Here is a 21,608-nt window from a genome sequence, read left to right as displayed (position 1 = left end):
CGCCCACAACGGTCTTGATACCTTCCAAGACGGATGGATGATTAATTAAAGCTGGACCATTAAGGGGACGGGGGCAAATTAGTTCCCGACTTTACAACAGTCCCACCAATCTGTTAGAGGAAACCTAATCCAAGGTGTTTGACGCAATTTAAATTAACATTATCTGAATTGATTTGTAAATAGGGATAAGGAGAGGTGTTGTATGTAATTCCGATAAAGTATTCAGTGTGATTTGCCAAAAAAATCCAAAAACGAGAAAGAAAAAAAAAGGGGGGAAAAAAACACCACCCTATCACTTCTGGAAAAACTGGTTCTATCCTAATCTCAATGTCTTGTCTAGGTTTTATGTAAGGATGGAATGTCTACTAGGCCAGTTTAATGATTTTCCCTTCATTGGATACTTGGGGTGAATCTCTCAACTGAGTATTGACAGTGTTAGATTACTAATTTCAACAGGCACTTTGCTTTTGCTATCAAGGTATGAAAATAGTATTTCATGTCTTCATCGCCCCTAAACAGCAACCATGATATGCCCCTTTGTATGCACTGTTTTGGATGCACTGCCTAGAACTTTTGACAGAATCACTTTTTACCGACAGTTGGTTCCTTATATCTCTGGTACAGCTTTATGTGGAGCATGGGCGTTAGTAAAAATTTAGGTTATTTAAATCAAGGGAGATGTACAGGAGATAAAGAATTGTTGTGATGCTTTATTTTTTAAAACCATACACACTTTCCAACCAGCTGCATCAATTTTCAGAGATCATATAGTTCAAACACAGTCCCTCCAAATGATCAGCTCAAATCATAACTGATGCAGAAGGCACCACAACATTGCAAAAACTAAATTTAGAAGCAAAGAAAAACTGCTTACTATCTACAAAGAAAGCCCCTGCATACGTTCTTACTTTCAAGGTCAAAATCACACATTGGTAAATCATACAGCAGCAAAGAGTATGACATCATACAGGTTTCTCACCTGGGAGATAGGACGGGGAGCCACCATCAACCTGGTTCCTTTTCCTGTGGAATATGCCGCTGAAGTTGGGTAGCACCGTCTTCCTCGAGACTGCTGCTCTATTAACCTTTTGATTCCCTTCAGCTGTCTCCACTATGTTTGCATTTGGAGGCTTGGGTTTTGTCTGTGATGCTTCCACAGACATCTGTGTCTCAACCAGTATACGAGAAGCAGCCTCGGCAGCCCTCTTCTGTTCCCTCTCCCGCCACCTCCTCAGCTCTCCTTCCACTGCTTTCTTTGCTGCCTCAGCCATCTCTGCCCTCTTCAGTGCCTCTTCAGTTGCTAGCTCTATGTCCTCCATCTCCTTCCGAGTAACCTCTAATCTCTTAATTGACTCATTCTCACTAGCCCTCACAGCTTCCACCTGGGCCATAGCAGCAGCAACCTTCATCTCAGTCAACTTCCCTGACTCATCCACCTTCCGGCTCAAAGACTCAAACTCCTCTTTGGAGATTGTAATCTTAGCTCCGGACTCTGAAGTTGAGGCTCGAGCAGCATTTGCTTTCTCTGATAATTCCTTTATCTGGTCAAGGGCTCTTGCCTCTGATGCTTTTGCTTCTTCTGCATCCTTTAAGGCAACCTGCAGCTTCTTCTCTGCTTCAGCTAAGGCTATTTGAGATGCTTCCGCTTCATTTCTTAGTTCTTCAGCAGTTTTCTTCATTGCTTCTGCTTCCTGTATTGCACTCTCAGATTCAGAAGATAGCTGCTGAAGGGCTGACATCAGGTCATCAGATGCTGAGGTTGCTTTAAATTCTGCAGCTACGGCTGCCTCCAGCTCATTTTTGCACTTCTGAAGCTTGATGTGAAGGTTCCCAACAACAGACTCGGTCTCTGCATCCTTCTCTTTGAGCTCATCATGCTCTTTCTTCACTGCTTCCAACTCCAACTTCAGGGATTCCACCAAGGTCTTAAGGGAGCTTTCTTCTTCAGCAATTTTTTGCAACACATCCTTCGCTCCATCAAGCTCCGTCCTTACGGTCATCAGAGACTCTAAATCTGAAGCACGGGCATCTTCCATTTCCTTCTGGATGGCTCCAATCTCAGCAGTTGTCTCTGCCAACTTCACCTCAAGATTCTTATGAAGTTCAGGATCAAACTCCTTATGTAAAGACGCCAATTTCTTTTCAGTGTCTTCTAGCGCTTGTTTGTAAGACTGTCGTGCAGCATCTTTCTCAGAATGTATCTTCAATTCCTCCTGTTGGGCTTGTTCTGTGGCAAGCTTAACATGCATAAGTGACTCCTGTGTAGCTGCAATCTCCTTGGAGAGTTGAGCAGCCTTCTCTGTGTTGACATCAGACAACCGCTTGGCCTCTGCTTCCTGATGGAATGCTCTGAGTTTGGCTTCCATGGATGACTCAAAATCCTTCTTGATCCTTCTAAGTTCCTGCTTTGCTGCATCAAGCTCTGTGATGGCAACCGCATACTGTTCTCTTGCACTGTCCAATTCCTGTTTCCAGGCACTGTCCTTTCCAGTACCGTCACTGGAATTCTCATCTTCAAGTTCTTTTGTTTGATTCTTGGCAGCTTCTGTTGCTTTTAGTGCCAAGTCCTTGGACTCATTTATGGTATTGAGTTTGTGGGTTAGTTCCTCGACAGATTTTTTAGCTCCCTCTAACTCAGCTAGTGCTTGGACCCTCGTTGTCTCAGCATTTTTTATCTGTTCCTTATACTTGTTTAGCTCCTTCTGGGCCAGGTGTAGTTGTGTCTCCTTTGCCAATGCTCTCTATTACAAGAAAAATAAATAAATAAACAAATAAAATTTATGCAATGAGTAATCTAAGTGAATACAATGGACGTGCACATATTTTGATCAATGAAATAAATTCAGGAGCAAAAACCCATACCATTCAGCTAACTTGAGGAGTTTAAACTATGCAAAAGAGCCCATAAAACATCCAATGATATATAAATACAGGGCTAAAGATTCAAGCAAATAGAAACAAAAATTCCCTTGTTGACCCTAAGAAATATTATATTCTGAAAAATCAGCAACATCTTCAGGAAATCAAAATGGAAAATTTTTAATAATTTATCATGGGTGTGTTTGTTTCTCTGCAGATGAGGGTCCATACTGCATGTCATCCAGAAATTTGCAGTTCCGGGTGTTTGTTTCAGCATTAAGTGACTCCATAATGTGAAGTTCAGTTTCTCAGTTCAGCAAAAATGCCCAGCTTCAGTTCAGCCTGGAAAACACTTAAGTTTTGTCGAGTGAACCGGGCATTTAGTACTACTTGAGGGCCATGACGCTGACACTTCCAATCAAAGTGGGCCATTTAAGCTAATATCTAAGAGATATAACTAAAAGTTAATAATAATTTTAATGCTGAAGACTTATTTTCCTTTGCACCAACTTCCTCCAAGCAAACAGCAGAATCAAGTTCTAAGAAGTCAAACACTTTAACACTCATATAGGAATAAACACACCTGACTTGCATTTTTTGTAGAGTGCTCTGTGAAATTCGGAAAGCCAAGGTAGTTAAACTAAACTGTTGATAGACATACTATTTTAATGATGGCTCTCCAATTGCCATAGTAAAGGCAGTTATACTTTGCAGCTCTTCCTCCAGTCATAAAATCTTCGATACAGGTAAGGCACAATGCAACTGAAGCTAAGTCAGAAGGCTTCATTAAGTCATGTTGTAGCTTACATATGATCCACGGTGGTTTGTTTTTGCAAGTTGTAGAAGTGATCTCTTATCACTCCACAACTTAGTGTTACATTTTTCTTTTCTTTTCTAAAGATTCATTGGCAAGCTACATTCTATTCTTTGAAGTCAGGGAAATTATCTGGCTTTCAGGACTGCTCAATAATAACAAGTTGACAGCCGTAATATGCATATACTTGGATCTCTGTCACTTTCTCAAGAAAAGCAACTTGCAAAGTTACCTCTGCTGAGGAAGGCTTTGGCTTTCTCGCAGTTGGTCTATCAGCTGAAAATGCTACTTCACCAAACAAGCTGACAGCAGCTCTGACAGATTCAAAAGGTGCCCTCGTGTCTATCTCTCCAACCTCGGCTTTAGGTGAATCAGTAACATTTTGATGAGCTTTCACTCCCATGTTTCCCTTCTTATGCTATACCAGCCTACAAAAGAATTGAATCAGAGAAAATGGCATTTCTGAGCTGATGCAACTCAAAGAAATGATAAGTGATTTAAAATCCATCACCAAAAAAGGAAATTAAAAAAATAAAAATAAAAAGCTAGAATCAACCAAACCTAATACACCAGTACACTCCAGAAATAAGTAACAAAAGCACTTCCTGATACATGAAGTCATTAAGAAAACATTTTGATGACATAAAATATTACATACAGCAGCGGAGCATAATATTTTTTCTCTGGATAATTATTCCAGGTCAATGATTGAAATTTTCAATCAATGTAGAACTACAAACTAGTAGCACACATGACAAATTAGCATCTCAAGGAAACAATGGTGTACTCACATTGTAGCCCAAAGTAAGTCAACAATCATTTAGGTTACAAAAGTTAAAGTAGGAACTAATGACACTATATAATGCCTTTAATGCAATAGACTATTTTTACTGATTAGCAATAGTATTAGATCCATAAAATTCAGTTTGAAAATGAAAGCATAAAGGTAATAACAACTTTCTTTTAAAAAAATTGAGAATAGACCTCGTCAAATTGGCCGCACTAAGTAAATATGCAACTTAGTGGTTGCTTCTTACAAAATTACATTATAAAACCATCCAATATCTCAACATTCAAAATGTTGAAACTAATCTTGCCAAGCTTTAAAAACGAGTAACGGAGGGAGTACTAGCATTTTGAAAAACTGGCATGGTACCAGGTATTGACAAATGGTGATGCATTGTTAACCTATGCTGGTTTTCCACCGGAACGGTACAATGCTGCTCGAATAGCCCTGTTCTAGTGGTTTTAAAAAACTCTATTCACTATCTTCCACTATGCCGGAACATTCATGTCCAGACAGACCAATACCATCTTACCATGCATCTCATGTCAAAGTCCTTTGAAACAATTTCCCTAGCATCCCATGCCAAAATGCCTTTTCAAACTTACATTCAATTTAATGCGTCAAACTCATGAAAGATGCGTATCTCGATATCACCATCAAAATAGCACACATCCCAGCCGTAGAATGTAACTCTCAAAGAGCAATAATCAAACTTGACCTCATGTACACTAAAAACTGCACAACATAAGTCACAAGTTCTCCATTCTCTTAGTACAAGCTAAAATAGAAACATAAACTTGACGCAAATTACAGGCAATTTAGGAAGCATAAAAACTTCAAATCGAATGTAGTCTTCATATTATATCCATCTTCAATAACAATACTTGTCAGATACTTCTCAGATACGTGCCAGATACTTGTGCTAACTATCCTATTTTTTTCCAATTTTTTTTTTAAAAGGCACATATTTCCTAGATATACTTTGATACTCCCTCAACTTCAAAAATGAGGAGGGTCAATTTTGCAGTCTATTGATATTAATATTACAATGTATAGTATGGTTATTGTCTATGGAACAATGACTAACTGAGCTTGTAAAAGTTAATGCGACCATATAAAATATAGATTACGTTATTTTGATAGCTTGCTATGCTTTGTGAATGCTTTTTCATACATACATATGTATTTGTGTGTATGCTTGTGTGCAAGTATAAAATACAAACATAAATACATATTTACATCCAAACATATAGGTATATAAACATGTATGTATGTGTTTATATGTATAAGTTTAATATATATAATATATAGATATAACATATACTCAACTCGGCCTTAAACCCAAACCAATTGGGCTTGGCTGCATGAATCCTTTTCCTCCATTCCGCTTTTTTTAGGACCATACTTTCTAAAAAATGTAGTAATATCAAGTCCTTCCTTACTACTTCATCCCATGTGAGTTTTGATCTAATTCTACCCCTCTTTTCTTCTACATGTATCAAATCACTCCTTCGTATTTGTGCCTCTGTCGACCTATGTTGTACATGTCCTCACCAAGTCATCCTTCTCTTGATTTGGCCTCAATTGATCCTATCTCCACCTTTCTATGAATGACTTCATTTCTTATTCTATTTTTTCTTTTATTGCATTGATATAATATATATAACATAAAACATGTAATATACATAATACATAATATGTATTATGTAATATATAACATATAATATATATACACAATATATAATATATATAATATATGTAACATATGTAATAAAATATACATTATATAATAGATATTATATATATTGTGGATGCTTTAAGGTTGCCTTTCATATACATATATGCATTTGTGCATGTCTGTATGCATGTATGTAATTATAAAATACATACATACATATTTACATATATAAATGTAGGTGCATAAACATAAATGAATCTGCATATGTATAAGTTTAATACATATAATATATAGATATATGACATATGATATATGATATATAATATATAATATATTATATAATATGTATAATAAATAATATATATCTTCCTTGACATGCCGTATCTGTACCCTATATGTGTCCTTTTTGCTTAGGAAGCAACAAATTATGTTTTTAAGATCCTTCTTCTGGTAAACTTATATTTCACTCCTTTTACTTCCATTACTTTCTTATTAGCTTTTGAAGATTGAACATCCTTAACTAGTAAATATGGGGAAAAAAAATATCTGGCATGGAACAAATTTCACTAAGTTTAAATAACAGAACCAGTTAATTCGAAAGAACCAAATGAATCATTATGAACTGTATATTGAACAATGAAGAAATGTGACTATCATAAACAACATCCATAAACATCAAGCATCGAAAAAGCAATTGCATTTTCTAAGGGTTCTTTTGGTATCGTTATTGTCTTCCATTTTCGTTTTCAAAACATAAGATAAATCAATTAGAGTTAAAATCATTTATGATGAAACCTTTTTTTTTCTCAAATTGTTTGTAAAATCTTTAGAGCTCTTGGTAGCACATATTTATTGCTTTCAAAAAGAGTGAACACAAGAGCAATGAATAGCAGAAGTTTTGTGCAAATGCTATTTTCAACATCAACCCTCATGCGTTACTTTCCTGATTTGATGAGAATTAGAAATGCAAAAATAACAATGATACCAAACAGGCACAATTGGTCCGATAGGAATTATTCTATTTTAAAAACAATCAAATGTTGCAGTGTCATGATATCATATATTTTGTGACATTACTCATATAGTTTGTGATATTACTCATGATGTAAGGCAAACAAGTGTCGCCTCGCATCAAGATATGGGCATGAAACAGCTGTTCCAAAGAATTAAAGTATTCCCAAAAGAAAGTACATCAAGATATGCCATATCATCAAGATGAAATTGTCATCAGCGTGAGAAATAACCATTAAAAAACAAGTGAAACTGTTGATGAAAAAACAAGTTAAACTGTTGACTGATAAATATATTTATGTGGACCATAATTGCGGAGCTCTAAAGCATCAGAGTTACATTAAGGATCATCATCAACAAACAAATATAAAAGAAGAATAAGACAGTTATCAAATACACAATCACCTAAGTAGTTAATGATTAACAACTATTTAATTGAAACAAAAATCAGGTAGAGAATATAAAGGATTTTATCAATACCAACAGCAAATATGAGACAAATAACACAAAAAGCACATACGCAACGAGAAAAACCAATTAAAAAAAAAAAAACACAACTAGCTCCAACAATTAAAAAACTACAACCAATAGGCATAGCAAATATTCCATTCGATACACAATTAGCACAAGCAATTAGCATATAAATTAGACCGAACATTTAACAAATGCAACACACACAGCACAAATTACCCAACTAAAAAAGAATAACTTTTCTAACTTCCTCGAATGATCATCCTTCAAACAATTAAAAAAGTGCACGCATGAGACGCTGCGATGACAAATTAAACAACCACAGATCATTTAAACAGTCGCAACCAACAAATTCGGTAGCATGCATATCCAGCATACTCGCCAAGATTAAAAAACAACAATCATGTATTATCTCTTAACATAAACAACCAGCAATTAAAGCATACCCACTTAGAAAACAGAACACAGAATACGAGACAAAGTGGTGAGAGGGCAACGGCGAATAAAGACGTAAATTAGGGTTAGGGTTCCGGTCAAGGGGTGGGACTACACGTATAAGGAGAAAAGAATAGAAGGGAAGAAGAGATCAAACCTCGGAGAAACGAGAGCGCGCCGACGACGGCAAGAGGGAGAGCTCGAGAAGCGGAAAGGAGAGGCGGAGAGGGATCGGAGACCAGATCGAGCGACGGTGAGAGAAGAGGAGAGGACAGGTCGGCGCCGGCGACCGTCGACCAAAGGTGGAGGACCGAAAGCGACGGCAACGAGAGGAGAGCCAGGGAAAAGAGGGGAAAGAAGGGTCAAAGGAGAGGTAAACCGTACGGTTCGGGGAGGAGCGGCAACAGTGTAATTACCCAAACGAGGAAAGCTGGCAAACATTCTCCAATTCAAAATTAATCTTAATTATTACTACATGCCAAGTTGTATAATACGACAATATTAAATTAACTTTCGGTTTAATGTTAGTTGCTCTGGTAAAATTGGGTAATGTGTGATGCACGTGATTTAAAAGGGATTCTAGTGGGTCAGGTTTGGATCCAAGTCCAGCTCGAACCAGACAAAGCCAAAATTGGCTATAGGGGTAAGTTTAAATTGAACCATATTATAATTGTGTGTGGACAAGTGTATGTTAAGAGGAGGTGGATGGTCATGAAGAAATTTTTAGGAAGGAAACATGTTTAAGAAACAGCAATCCTATTGACCAAGGGCACATATGATCTCTCTGGTTACATAAATGGATATATGTTGATATGTTTTATACTACCAAGATAGTACACTATACCAACAGGATAGTACACTAACACCTGTCACATGAGGTGCCAAATGTGCTAATTGCTATCCAAGTCAATTGGAAAGGTATTTGAAGACACCGCCTGCAATGGTATTTATACAACAGTAGCAATTTTAAACTTTTGCCAGGCATATGAACTATCATTTCAGGCTGCATATGGTCGCTAGAGGGAATTAAAACATGCAAGCCACCGAAAGCCACCTCCACGGACCCAATAATTAATGTACCTTCTACTATTATAAATTATCATGTATTTTTTCTTATTAAAAAAAAAAAAAAAGGGAACCCAGAAGCATTATAATTATCTAGCTCTGAATTTTTTAAAATATATTATCAAAGAATCAAATCAAAAATCTCTAACTGCGGAATAGAGAGATGCGACATTAGGCCGAGTCTTAGTTGATAACCGCCATGTATTGTTCTAACACCAAATCAACGGTCATCCTAGCATGCAGACAATTGCACTCAAAGTAACGGTCATAGTCAGGTTGGCTCACCTTATATCAAGTTGTAAACTAATTATAATTTCTCCGAACTAAGTTTATAAAATTCAACTAAATAATTGAAATCTTAAATTGAAATTAACTGTTTTACATTACCAAACTTTCTTTTGGATCGTACCATCTTTTGCCACTACATGCAAGGGTTGGGGGTGTGATTTTACAATTATACCATCCATTGCCATGATTTTTATTTTTTAATGTCTATCTCTACTCGTCATGTTTATTTCAAAAAGCTACATCTTATTTGAACTAGGAGATAAATTTAATTCAAATTTTCATCTTACTACTATAAATACAGATCTTGTATATTAGTTTATCATGGATCAACGAAAAAATAGAATCTAGATCTTATTCTCATCAAAATTTTTATTTTTTTTGAAAGATTCGAATTAAATAGATCGGAAAAATTATTTTCTTCTTCTCGAGTAGATCAGACAATGACAATAATGAGGAAGAAGCGCAATATTGGAGGGTAGAAGCTCAAGCCCGTGGCTGAGCTTGGACTCGGGTTTCCTGAACTTGGATTGAAAGAGATGAAACCTGAGCTTGGGAGCTTGGATTTCAAAGTGCTATATATGATCTAGCGGAAGACTTTTTAAGCTTTGCAAGATGATGGCATTGACGTATTCAATGGGCAAGCTCCTAGCTAAAGAATGTGAAGGTTGCGAACAAGTTCCTAAGATGTAGACCTGCAAGAATTGACAGCAGAATTGTATTGTATTAAGAAAGAAAATTGAATGGGGAAATACTTGTGATATCCTGCACGGCTAGTTGTTTATAGTCTTGGCAAATCGAAGACTGCTTGGCGTGCATCCAAAATGAGTTTTGAAATGTAGAGCAGGACTATGATCCCATTAATGGTTCCATGGTCCTGCATTAAACACAACAGGAAGCAGCATCTCGTCCTCATCTCGACCCACCCCATGGTTACACTAGAACTATTCAATCTGTTTGCAGCGACCATACAAAGTATGGTAGATGAATCATGGGCTAGTTAGCTTGGTATTTTTAATCGTCCACGTGAATTTTTAATTAGCTCTATCTTTCATACAAAAGAATGATAGATCTTCCTCCACGATGCAGACCTTTGGACCGCACCTTGTACCAATCTCAAAGCACTCCAAATTGCCATAGAAAAAAAGAGAAATTTATAGGGATGATGTCAGAGGCAAAGATATGCTAACACCAACAATAGCATCACCATCATAGAGTCTTTAACAAACAATATCTACCTAGCTATATCGTTTAACATTTAGCAATATCCTATGCATATTCGTGCCTGGATTGTCAATCACATCATCCATCTTGAAAATGGAGAGCTCTTGTGCAATCTCTCTACCTAAAATATTTGGTAACCACCTTAGTGTTTGTTACCCCCCCAAAAAGAACAAAAAAAAAAACTACCCTAGTGTTTGGCATTTCAACAAAACGACCTCAATTTCTTAAATAAGTGAGAGTTTTTTTATTTCTAATATGAATGAGTCAACGGCAATCCGTGCCCTGCAAAAAAGATCTGAGCCCTGTTTAACATGACTCTTGAATTCGAGAAAAGCAATATCTTTTTTTTTTGGTGAACTATGACATAGGTGACTTGAATTAGCTAATAATATTCTTATAACACACTTTTCTTAGCACTAACTAGAATAACGTTTCAGAACCTAAGAACTACCTAGCTTTTCTTCTCTAAAAGATGTAACAGGTTATTTTGATGAAGGAATCACTTCCTTCTGATTGGAGAAGAAGACGCATCCCTAATGAGCTCAGAAGTGGGTGGGATCAAGTTGTCCCAGCTACCGTGTTTGTTGGAGGGAAATAATCAGTTGTTCAATAAGAAAGCAACACAGGAGGCCATGCTAAGAGTTTTCTATGCTTGCTGAATATTGGATTCTAGTTTGCAGCCAAAAGAATTTTGATTCTTGTGAAAAGTTTATGAGAAGCCTTTCATCTTCCATTCAAGCCTGTAACTGATTGGTTGATCTAATCCCCCACCTCACTGTGGAGATGGGTTTGCTTTGCTGTGTCTTTTTTATTTTCTCAACAACTGTTGGAACTCTATTTTTATTTAATATTATCATTTTTTTAATTATTTAATAAATAATTTTCTACACATATAAAACAAATAAAATAAGTTATTGATCTTGTCAATTTGAGGTATGCTATAGGAGGTATTCCTTTCAAAGTAGAATTTGTCTTATCTAGATGCAAACAATTAATAATGGTCTACTTACAAGATAGAACTACTACAAGTTCTTCTTGAAGTGCACTTTAATGAAGGAAAATCATTGTCGAACCTTAACTAACCACATCTAAATACTATGAAAATAGGCAAATGGATTGATAAAAATCTCTCTCAATTTGCTTTTATGTGGACTCAATCCTCTCTTCTCAAATGCTCAAAGAAGACACTCCTTTGTTCAGAGATGAATAGAAACAACAATTCCCTTTCCTATTTGGATATGAAAGGATCACGAGTATGAATGAATATTTAGGTATCCTTTTATTAGATGCATTAATCACCATATGATTCATCAGATCATCAAAGGTTTTCTCTCTTAGAATCATCATTAGGTTAGACATATGGAGATGCATCTTTTCATAAAAATGCGTCTCTTAGTGAGCAGAGAAAGATATATTTCTTCATGTTTCTCTTTATGATACTGCGTGTGAAAGAAATAGAGAGATATACCCATATAGTTTTAAGAGAGGAGAGAAATAAAGAAAAAAAAAGTAATTTTTTTCCACTCAAAAGATAAATCTTATTTGGGTATCTAAGATAAGGATTTAAGTAGGTTTTTGTTTAATTTTATATCCCATACAAGACTACTCTAAATATCAAAATTTTAAATTATTTTGATTAATAAACTAAATTCTCTCACATAATTTATAATTTTGAAAATCATATAACACATATAAAGTGCATCGAGATTAAAATAAATAAAAGTATCTTATAGGTTTGAACCTTTATATTGTATTGATGTATTCCATTTGTAGAACTATAGTAAACAAAGTACTAAACTAGACCCTTTGATACATGTTTCACATACTACATATAATGTGTTAGCCATTGTTGATTCAATTTGAGTCAGTGCATTTCAATCTTGTGCTAGTATATTGATTAAATAAATGCTCTAGAGATAGCCCAATCTTAATAGTTGCAGCCACAACCATGCTCACATAGGTGAGTCCTTCATGAGTGCTTGCAATGGATGAACATCCAATTTAATTAGCTACAAATCCACTAAGGATAATTAGCAATGCTCTCTAAATTATGTAATGTTTTTTATGTCATCCTAAAACAAGTTGTTAGTATACATTCAATCTTCTTCTTAGAATCTCCAATCATCAAGATTGGATTGTTGTTGTTCAATTAATAGGTTTCAAACATCCCTTTCGTTAATTTTTTAAGTCGCCCTTTGCAAGTCCTTTAGTTAGTAGATCTACCATATTCCCAGCATAATTTATATGCCATTACTATTATTCCATATTTTTGAAGATATTCTGATATTAGTAGTCCCAGGAATAAGTGACTCTAAGGTTCATTAGAGTGCTTGCACTTAGCCTTAGACATAAATGCTTGATTATTACAAAATCTGGATTTAGCAAAAATTAGCTTTCATATAAATAGAATATATGTTGATAGGCTTTTAAGCCATTTTACATGCTATCCAGGACTATCAAGTGCTATTATTTCAACTTCCATTGAAAATCTTGGGATACTAGCTTGCCAAGCTAATTTTCAAGTGATAGCAGCTCTACCAAGTTTAAAAACATTTCCAACCAGCAATCTAATTCAATTCACATCACTATATCCTTTTAATAGAGCGAGAAGACCAATATAGCAAATATCATATGAAATAAAAATCCTTCAAATATCTAAATACTTTATCAAGTGCTCACTACTATATGTATTAGAGAACTAGCATATCTACTAAGCCTTCCTGCTGCATGAGCAATATCCAATCCAATGTAATTCATAACATACATCAAAGAACCAATAATTTATGAGTCCTTTAATCTCATAGCCAATAGAAGTCAATCATATAATATATTTGCATGTTATGTATAAACAATGAAGAAGAAGATCATACTGTATAATGTGTCTGCACGTTGTATGTGTTGTTGTCACGAAATAGACACCTTTTACCAAGGCCCTCTTGAATTGCAAATTATTATTTTTGGGTACACTTGACTTGGAAATTTAAACATCAAAGGAGGTGGAGAAGAATAAGGAGCCGAAGGAGGAGGAATAGGAGGAGGAGAAAAAGATCATTGGCTGATCAACTTCAGGGTACATCAGCAGGGTTTGTAGCTTGTCTCACTATACCTATTTTGTCCCTTGGCCACTTGTCCACATAATCATCATTATGGAGTCGCCGTCCAGCCATATTTCTTATGCTCGCGGCATGCATTGTATACACCATCCATCTAATAATGTGGTGTAAAGTAACTCCAGAATTTACCTATATAACTTAATTATGCTAATACACGTAAATGTCAGGTGTAAAATAAAACGCTCATAGTTTTCTATACATTACCTTATATATATATATATATACACACACACACACAACATTATATATGCATCTAAAATACGACCCTTCCCATGGCACGGTTCTAGCCACCGTAGGCCTAGCAGAAGTCCACTCCACCCAATGGCACCATCGAACATGTCCACAACTTTCTATCCAAGAATTTAAATAAAAAAAGAAAAAGAAAAAGAAAACATGTCCGTAACTCAGGCTACTCATAATCATCTCCGTGCCTCTATTGGCTTTGCTCAATGTCACCGCAGGCATGATGATGGAGCTCTATCATGTGATCGGATGGTCTTGGATCCGTGCTCGTAGCATTCCCTTCTTGATCTGAAGAAACGGGGGCTACCGATCTTTGGAGTCCGAGCCCTCTTCTCCGGGACTTTCTAGACCTCCAGATCTTATAGAACCTATCCCTCAAGGATACACCTACTGCTCGATGGATGGTCAGGCGAGCCTTGAAGATAAGTACGACAATGGTTGAAGTGCCACCAGTGAAGAGGAAGAGCGCCCAAAAGCTTTCCAAGCTTAGGCTGTCCCGTTTTCTATCGTTGTCTGGGAATGGATAATTGGACAAGGAGAATGAGAACCACTTGTCTTCCAGCTTCTTCAGTGTCCCGTCCTCGGTTAGTCCTAATATGGCTTGAGAGAAATCTTCTGCCATAGGAGAATCTTTTGGAAATGCCTGCGGAGGAAGAGAGATGTAGCCAGGAAGTGAGTTGACAGTAGATATTTTACTTTCGTTTTCCAATTTCTTCTTTGTGATAAGCCCTAGGGGCCTACAGAGACATCATTAACCTATGTAACTATCATTTCTTCGAGAACATTGGAAATGCTCTGACTAGTATTGCAAAAAAAAAAAAAAAAAAAGAAAAGAAAAGAAAAGAGGAGAAGAAGAGATATAGACAGAAACTTTGCCAAAATATAGTAAATTAAGCACTTGAGATACTTACAAAGCCAAAGCCTCCAAGCATGTGAGTTTCTCCTTGAACAGTGTAATTATCATATTTAGAAAGAAACACCCGTAAATAGGGAACCTCAAGAAAGGCTGCCGTGATGTTCCCACTCTTAAAGGCCTCGATGTACTCTTCTGGTTGTTCAATCTTCTCAATCCTTTTCTCCTTGTAGCCCAACACAACTTGCAGGTACTTCACGACAAATGAGTCTCCATCGCATCCAACCCGACTATCTGCCACCACCGGTTCAAGCTTCTCCACAGTTAAAATGGAGCTGAGATTAGCGGTGAAGCTTTGTGTCAAGATCAAGACCGCAATAAGCCACATCGCCACCACAATTTTAGTGTAGTAACTATAGAGCCTCCCTATAGAAAAAAGGAAAAAGAAAAAAATTGTAATATTACTGAGTAATTGTCGAAAAAAATTGGGATAAATAAGCCAATATATTGATGAATCTTAATTTGCTCGTATGCGGAATTCACCATGTGCGAAGAAGATGGTGGAGAGAATTAGCCAAAATGTGGCTCCAAGTTGTGTCCACCAAGGGCCATCAAACTCGGGGTTTACCCTGTGTTCCAGATACCACACGATGATCCCTGTGTAGATAAGGGTGGCAATGAACAAAAGCCACACTTGCAGTGTAAATGGCTTCGTGAGCATCCACGGCGTGCGGTTTGGTCGTACACGGACCAGCATAGAAAGGCCAGACGAGAGGAATGGCTCCGTGAATGTAACCCTCGTTGAACGGCTAGCTAGAATTGTGATATCACCCACCACGGCATCACGCACCTGTTAGCACACACATATCATCATCTTGTAACTAGTTTATATTTCATGAGGACTCTAAAATGTGTTCGATGGATGTACGATTTAAATTTCGTCTAAGGAAATTACTGGATAAAGTCAAATTATCAGATCAGAACCATATTAGAGTATTGAGCCTTACGTGTTGGATTTGGCTTTACATCATCTTGGTTAAAACGGAATAATAATAACCTAACATCATTTCTACAAATAAACATTAAAAAAAAAAATCAAGAATGAAGCTCATCATTTCTAGAAACAAACATTTAAAAAAAAAAAAATCAAGAATGAAGTTCATGTTTCTTTTTTTTTTTTTTAAAATATTTTGTATATATATATATATATATATGTGTGTGTGCGCGCGCGCACACGTGACTTGGGCCTAATGGTGTTTTTGAATTTTTATACTATTTGAAAAAAAAGATTGTAACTGTCTCATCAACAAATTCTCCATTTCGAGTAAATATCCATTACAATGATGATATCTCGTCAAGTTTGTAATAAATCAATCGAAAATTGATAGGATAATATGAAATATCATTATAAAAATAAATAAAATATATGACAATCGATGAAATATAAATATTTTTATTAATTTATTATAAATTTAATATAAAATCACCGTTGCAACGAATATTTACTCATCCATTCCGGCCAGTGTGTCTCAAAGAGAGAGGGGGGCATCAGAAGCATCCAATTGTATATAAGGCCTCCTTTTGTATGCTGGAAGAAATAAAACGGCATCAGCAATAGAGGTTGGGACATTCCAAACCTTCAATGGGATTTGGTTGAGGAGGTCGTCGTAGGTGCCTTCGAAGGGGAAGAACTCATAGTCGAGGTCATACTTCAAGCGCTTCAAAGTCTCATTAAAGACGTCGATGCAAAACCCGGTCACATTTTTCACCTTCTTCCCCTCGTGATACTCCACCTTCACAAACTGATCAAACACCGTCCCCGCCGGTACTCCAATCTTGAGCTTTCCCCACCCACTGGGGACCCTCTCGGGTCCTCCCGGCCAGTACGCCGGGCTTAAGGCATCCACCTGCTGCCCGCGGCGGACCATCTCTCCCTCCTCTTTGTAAAAACCGAACCCTTCCAACCAGAACCCCAACTCCCGGTAGCTCTTCCCCACTACATTAACGACCCGAAATGCCGAGCAGCCCTTACCCTCAGGTAGACCTCCATCACTTCTGAACCTTATGAGCCCACTAAGCCCCATAAAGTTGCTTGATAGCATACCTTCTAACAATGTGTTGCTCCTCATTGTCTTTGTCTCAACGGCAGCATGAGCAATCGCATGTACCGCGTCATATGCTCGAACGGCAAACTTTCCAGGCTCTCCCTTGCTCCCATAATCCGCTTTGAATCTTCGTTGGAATTCGGCGTAGACGACTTGGTAGGGATTGCTTGTCTCATTAAAGTAGGTCTTGATTCCTACCACGCCTTGCATGTAAGAAGAGATGAAGGAGGGGGCCAAGGTCGAGTCGAGGAGGGTGGTGATATCATCGTTGGCAATCCATACATGGCCTTTCGCCATCATTCCCAACTCCTTTGCTTCCTCGAACAGATGGACAGCGAACGATGGTGAGGACCGGAGGATGATGTACACCTTAGAGAGATGATGATCGCGTATCCTCTTCAGCTCTTTCTGAACTGAAGCCCTTGGATTGGAGAGTGTTTCCATAGGTGGGAAGGCGATGTGGTCGATGACCTCCGATCCGGCCATGTTGAGTGCATCGAAAAGGAGTGAGGCCATTGCAGTAATGCTACCATAGTCATCATCTTCATAGATGACGATGACTCTCCGCCAATTGTACGATTTCACGACTTCGGCGAGGCAGTGCACCTGATCGGAGGCAGGGTACGACATTCGCACGAGCAAAGGCCTTGGAGATAAGGTTGATGGCGATGTTGTGGCCAGAGAGAGCACCGGAATCCTTGCTTCGGAGCCGACGCGGGCCACTGTTATCACCTCTGGCCATGTTCCCGTGGCAATTAGTGCTTCTGCTCCCCTTTCGATGAGACTTCCAGCTGCATCAACAGGCATAACGTTGTTATAAGCAAACATAAAACAAAATTGTTAACTGTTTGTTATCCGAACGAAAGATTGTTGGTTGAGGGAATTTTAGGGTGCGTTTGGTTACATTTTTTTATGTTTAATTTTTAATTTTTAAAAAATATTTTTTATTTTTTTAAATTTTTATTATTAAATAAAAATAAAAAATATGTTCGATAATTATGTTGCAATAAAGTAAAAAATAACATTTGGAGACGGCAGATGAATAGCTCAACAAGAAAGAAGAGTTCAGAAAGGGAGGGAGAAGGGGGTGGAGAGGTGACGAGCTCGACGAAGAAGGAAGATTCGGATTCTTTACTTTTTGATTTAGTATTTTAGATATGCGGAAATAAAAAAAAATAGAAAAGTAAGTTTTAAAAAATAAAAAAAATTTATTTTGTATATAAAATAATTATTTTGATTATTTTTATTTTTTATGATATTACTAAATATTATTTTTAATTTTTATTTTTTAAAAATTAAAAAAAAATAATGGCTAACCAAACGCACCCTTACCATTAGCGTTTGCCTGGATGGGATCAGAGCTATTGGACTCACAGACATCGAGGAATAGTGTTGTATTGGAGGAGTTGAAGTAGTGCGCTGCAATCTCGATGGCGATCTTTTGCTCTCTTCCGATTGAAAAGTTAGTATTCACAATGATACCAAGGTGAATGGCGACTACTCCATTAAAAAAGAGAGAGGAGCAGCAAAGGAGGAAGAGAAGGGAAGGAGGAGCTCTAAACTTGTATAGTTGCGTGCATCTTAGGACGTCAATACGTGGGGCAACAAAGGGGCGAAGGGGCGTACTCATGCTGGGAGGCATGTATCAAATGAATCACCTCAGCATTAATATGACAATATTCAAAGTCTCTTATTTCAGGCCTTGGAAGTATTTATAAGCACAGAAGAGTAACGGTGAAAGAGGAAGTGAGGAGGAAATGAGGCTACTAGGGTGCATTGTATCAGTATGTTGAATCTTGATTTTGATTGATCTACAATTTCCTTGCAAACTATTTATCAAAAAAAAAAATCCGAGCAAGTGGGGATTTTAATTAAGGGGAGAAGAAAATTGTGATGTTCAAAGGATTTCTAGTGATGAAGTAAGAGGAGCTTGTTATGGATATCGCAATAGATATCTATCAATTATTTGAAATATCTGACAGGTGCAGCAAATAAAATATGTGTATACGTTGTGGGTGTTTCCTCCTATCACGTTCTAGGACTTGGACTTTTCTGCTGAATTAATTAATTATGGAAGCATTTATAAGCAGAATAAGGTGACGGTGAAAGAAGAAGTGAGAAGGAAATTAGGCTTCCAGAGTGCATTGTATTAGTCTGCTGAATCTTGATTTTGATTTATGGACAATTTCCTTGCAAGCGATTCATCACAAAAAAAAAAAAAAAAAAAAGTCCGAGCAAGTGGAGATTTTAATTATCGGGAGAAGGAAATTGTGATGTTCAAAGGATTCTTAATGATGAAGTAATGGAATCTTTTATGGATTATAATACATATCTATTGTTATTTTGGAAAGGTCTGACAGATGCAGCAAAGAAAATGTGTGTATAGATTATGGATGTTTCACAATCCAGGACTTTGGACTTTGGACTTTCCCACTGAATTAATTAATTGTGGAAGTATTTATAAGCAGAACATGCGGACGGTGCAAGAGGAAGTGAAGAGGAAATTAGGCTGCTAGACTGCATTGCATCGGTCTGTTGAATGTTGATGTTGATTTATGTACAATTTTCCTTGCAAGCGAATAGTCTAAAAAAGAAACCACAGCAACTGGAGATTTTGTCATGAACGGCAGTAGATATCTATTATCTGAAATGTCCAAGCAATACAGCAAATAAAATATGGGTATACATTATGGATGTTATCTGGGCATACAATCGGATCTAGCCGATTTGAATAGTTAGAAGTTTGAGCTCGATTCGATTTAAAATATTAGGATTTGAAATTCAATTCAAGATCGTTTTAGCCTTATGTCTCCAACTCAAATTTGGCTTGATAAAAAATAAAGAAAACTCAAGGTCAAATCAAAATCAAACCTTAGCCTATTAATAATATACATATTAATATATATATATATATGTATGTATTCGAATGAGCTCATAAATTTTTGAACTAAACATTCTGCTATACTCCAACTTAATTCGAAAAGTTATTAGAGGTACTCAAATTTAATAGTAATCAAGTCAAGTCGAGTTCGAGAAACTCGGCTTGTTCCCTCCATTTATCACAATTTAGGACGTGAATTTTCTTGCTGAATTAAATGATTGACAAATGTACAATAAATCAATAGATTGATGTATCCTCCCAGCCAAAGACAAGAAGTTCCTTGACCCAAAGGCAACCCATGGAAAAAGGCCTGCAGGATTTTTTTTGTTTCTTTAATGTAGTGAAGTGGCAGGAGATCTAGCCTAGTTTGAAGAAAAAATTATTAGGCAAACTTAGTCTATAATAAATACTATAGAGTAAACCAATAAAAAAAATACTATAATAATATTTTGAGGTGATTAAGTTGGTGCATTGAGATGGTTGCAGCAACTCAGGTATTTTTTTTTATTGACTTAGTCTATAATATTTGTTGTAGATCAACTCTATCTAATAATTTCTCCGAAGAAGGCACGGAGCCATTCACTCACCAACCATGTAAACAGCATGTACATTATTATCCTTAATATATCAGGTGGCTAATACCTCCCTTTCGATCAAAAAAACAAAAAAAGAAAAAAGCAAAAGAAAAAATTGAATATAATGTGTAGATAGAGATCTTCTAAAGATGCAAAGTTCAATTTAAAGAAAAAATAAAAAAAGAAATCATATCTTGTCCCACATCCTAGGAAGAGGAGAACCAGGGAAACAACTTTTCAAGCTCAAAATTAATTATTTTGCTTTTGTTGTTTGGAAGGTCCAGATGTGTTTAATGGAAGCACTTATAAAACTAGAATTGGATTAAACAAAAAATATCATAATCCAATTCTAATTGGAACTACCATATAAAAATATCACTAGCATCTAGAGAATTAGAAAATTAACTTGCTGATGACAGTTTTGTTTTGGCATTAGCAAAATATGCACAATTTTTTTGGCTTTTATTCAAAGAACCACCTTCCAGTACCCATGGGCTGGATGTTGCTTGACAGACGGTAAAAGTGCTATATATGTAAATTTGTTTAAGATCGACTAAAATGTTTAAGGGATGCCAACATTTCTCTGTCTGATTTAATAAAAAGCAAATCATTTCTTACATTGTTACAAATCATTTTGATAGAAATTTCATAGAATTAGCTGAGGTATAATTTCCTTGCAGCTTCCTGAAGATCATATTCATCCGCTTATGACCTCGTTGATGAATTAATATTCCTTACAGTCATCTATGTTATTTTTTTTGCTTTGTTTAAACAGATTCAACCTCCAGCCCCGTTACTTGGACGGCTGAAGTTTGAGAATAAGCTGCCAGCCGCTGCAGTTTCGTAGCAACTTCGCCAAGCTCGAAGTCAAACGGTAATAACATCAATCAGAATCTTATTATTCCACACCCTGTGTCTGCACATCATACCCACATTCGCTTCCGCAGCATGACACCGACCATATCCAGTTGTAATTAATCGTCTAGTGAAGGCAACATCTTTCTCTTTCATTTGTGGTTCACAAAGGCTCAAGACTTTCTACAAGTTAACTCACCAAGCTTGTGTCTCTTGACATCCAAACGTTGGATAGAGAACAGTTGAAGTTGAAATATGAGTTTTTTCTTCCTCAGCTTCATGAATGTAAATGACGGGAAGGTTCTCAGGACGGGGAGAAGGCATGGAGAATCCAAACGTAACAAGTCTGGAACA

At 36.7% G+C, this 21,608-nt stretch overlaps 2 protein-coding genes across 2 annotated transcripts; both read right to left on the bottom strand.

Moving 5' to 3' along the window:
• Positions 1 to 690: 690 nt before the first annotated feature.
• LOC105052894 (WEB family protein At5g55860) lies at positions 691 to 8,466 on the bottom strand. The gene is made up of 3 exons (XM_010933873.3): positions 8,213 to 8,466; positions 3,906 to 4,101; positions 691 to 2,741 (listed from the first exon to the last, which is right to left on the bottom strand). Exons 2-3 carry the CDS (start codon positions 4,074 to 4,076, stop codon positions 963 to 965), a joined length of 1,950 nt encoding a protein of 649 aa, XP_010932175.1. The 5' UTR covers positions 4,077 to 4,101; positions 8,213 to 8,466; the 3' UTR covers positions 691 to 962.
• A 5,446-nt stretch (positions 8,467 to 13,912) lies between these two features.
• Positions 13,913 to 18,573, bottom strand: LOC105053290 (glutamate receptor 2.7-like). Its single transcript, XM_010934396.4, has 5 exons — positions 18,276 to 18,573; positions 16,476 to 17,734; positions 15,382 to 15,688; positions 14,897 to 15,264; positions 13,913 to 14,628 (listed from the first exon to the last, which is right to left on the bottom strand). Exons 1-5 carry the CDS (start codon positions 18,571 to 18,573, stop codon positions 14,176 to 14,178), a joined length of 2,685 nt encoding a protein of 894 aa, XP_010932698.3. The 3' UTR covers positions 13,913 to 14,175.
• Positions 18,574 to 21,608: the final 3,035 nt, after the last annotated feature.

Source organism: Elaeis guineensis, chromosome 10, assembly GCF_000442705.2.
Source record: "Elaeis guineensis isolate ETL-2024a chromosome 10, EG11, whole genome shotgun sequence".
Classification (NCBI taxonomy): Eukaryota; Viridiplantae; Streptophyta; class Magnoliopsida; order Arecales; family Arecaceae; genus Elaeis; species Elaeis guineensis.
The sequence above is the reverse complement of the archived record's forward strand: the minus strand, read 5'-3'. Positions and strand labels throughout refer to the sequence as shown.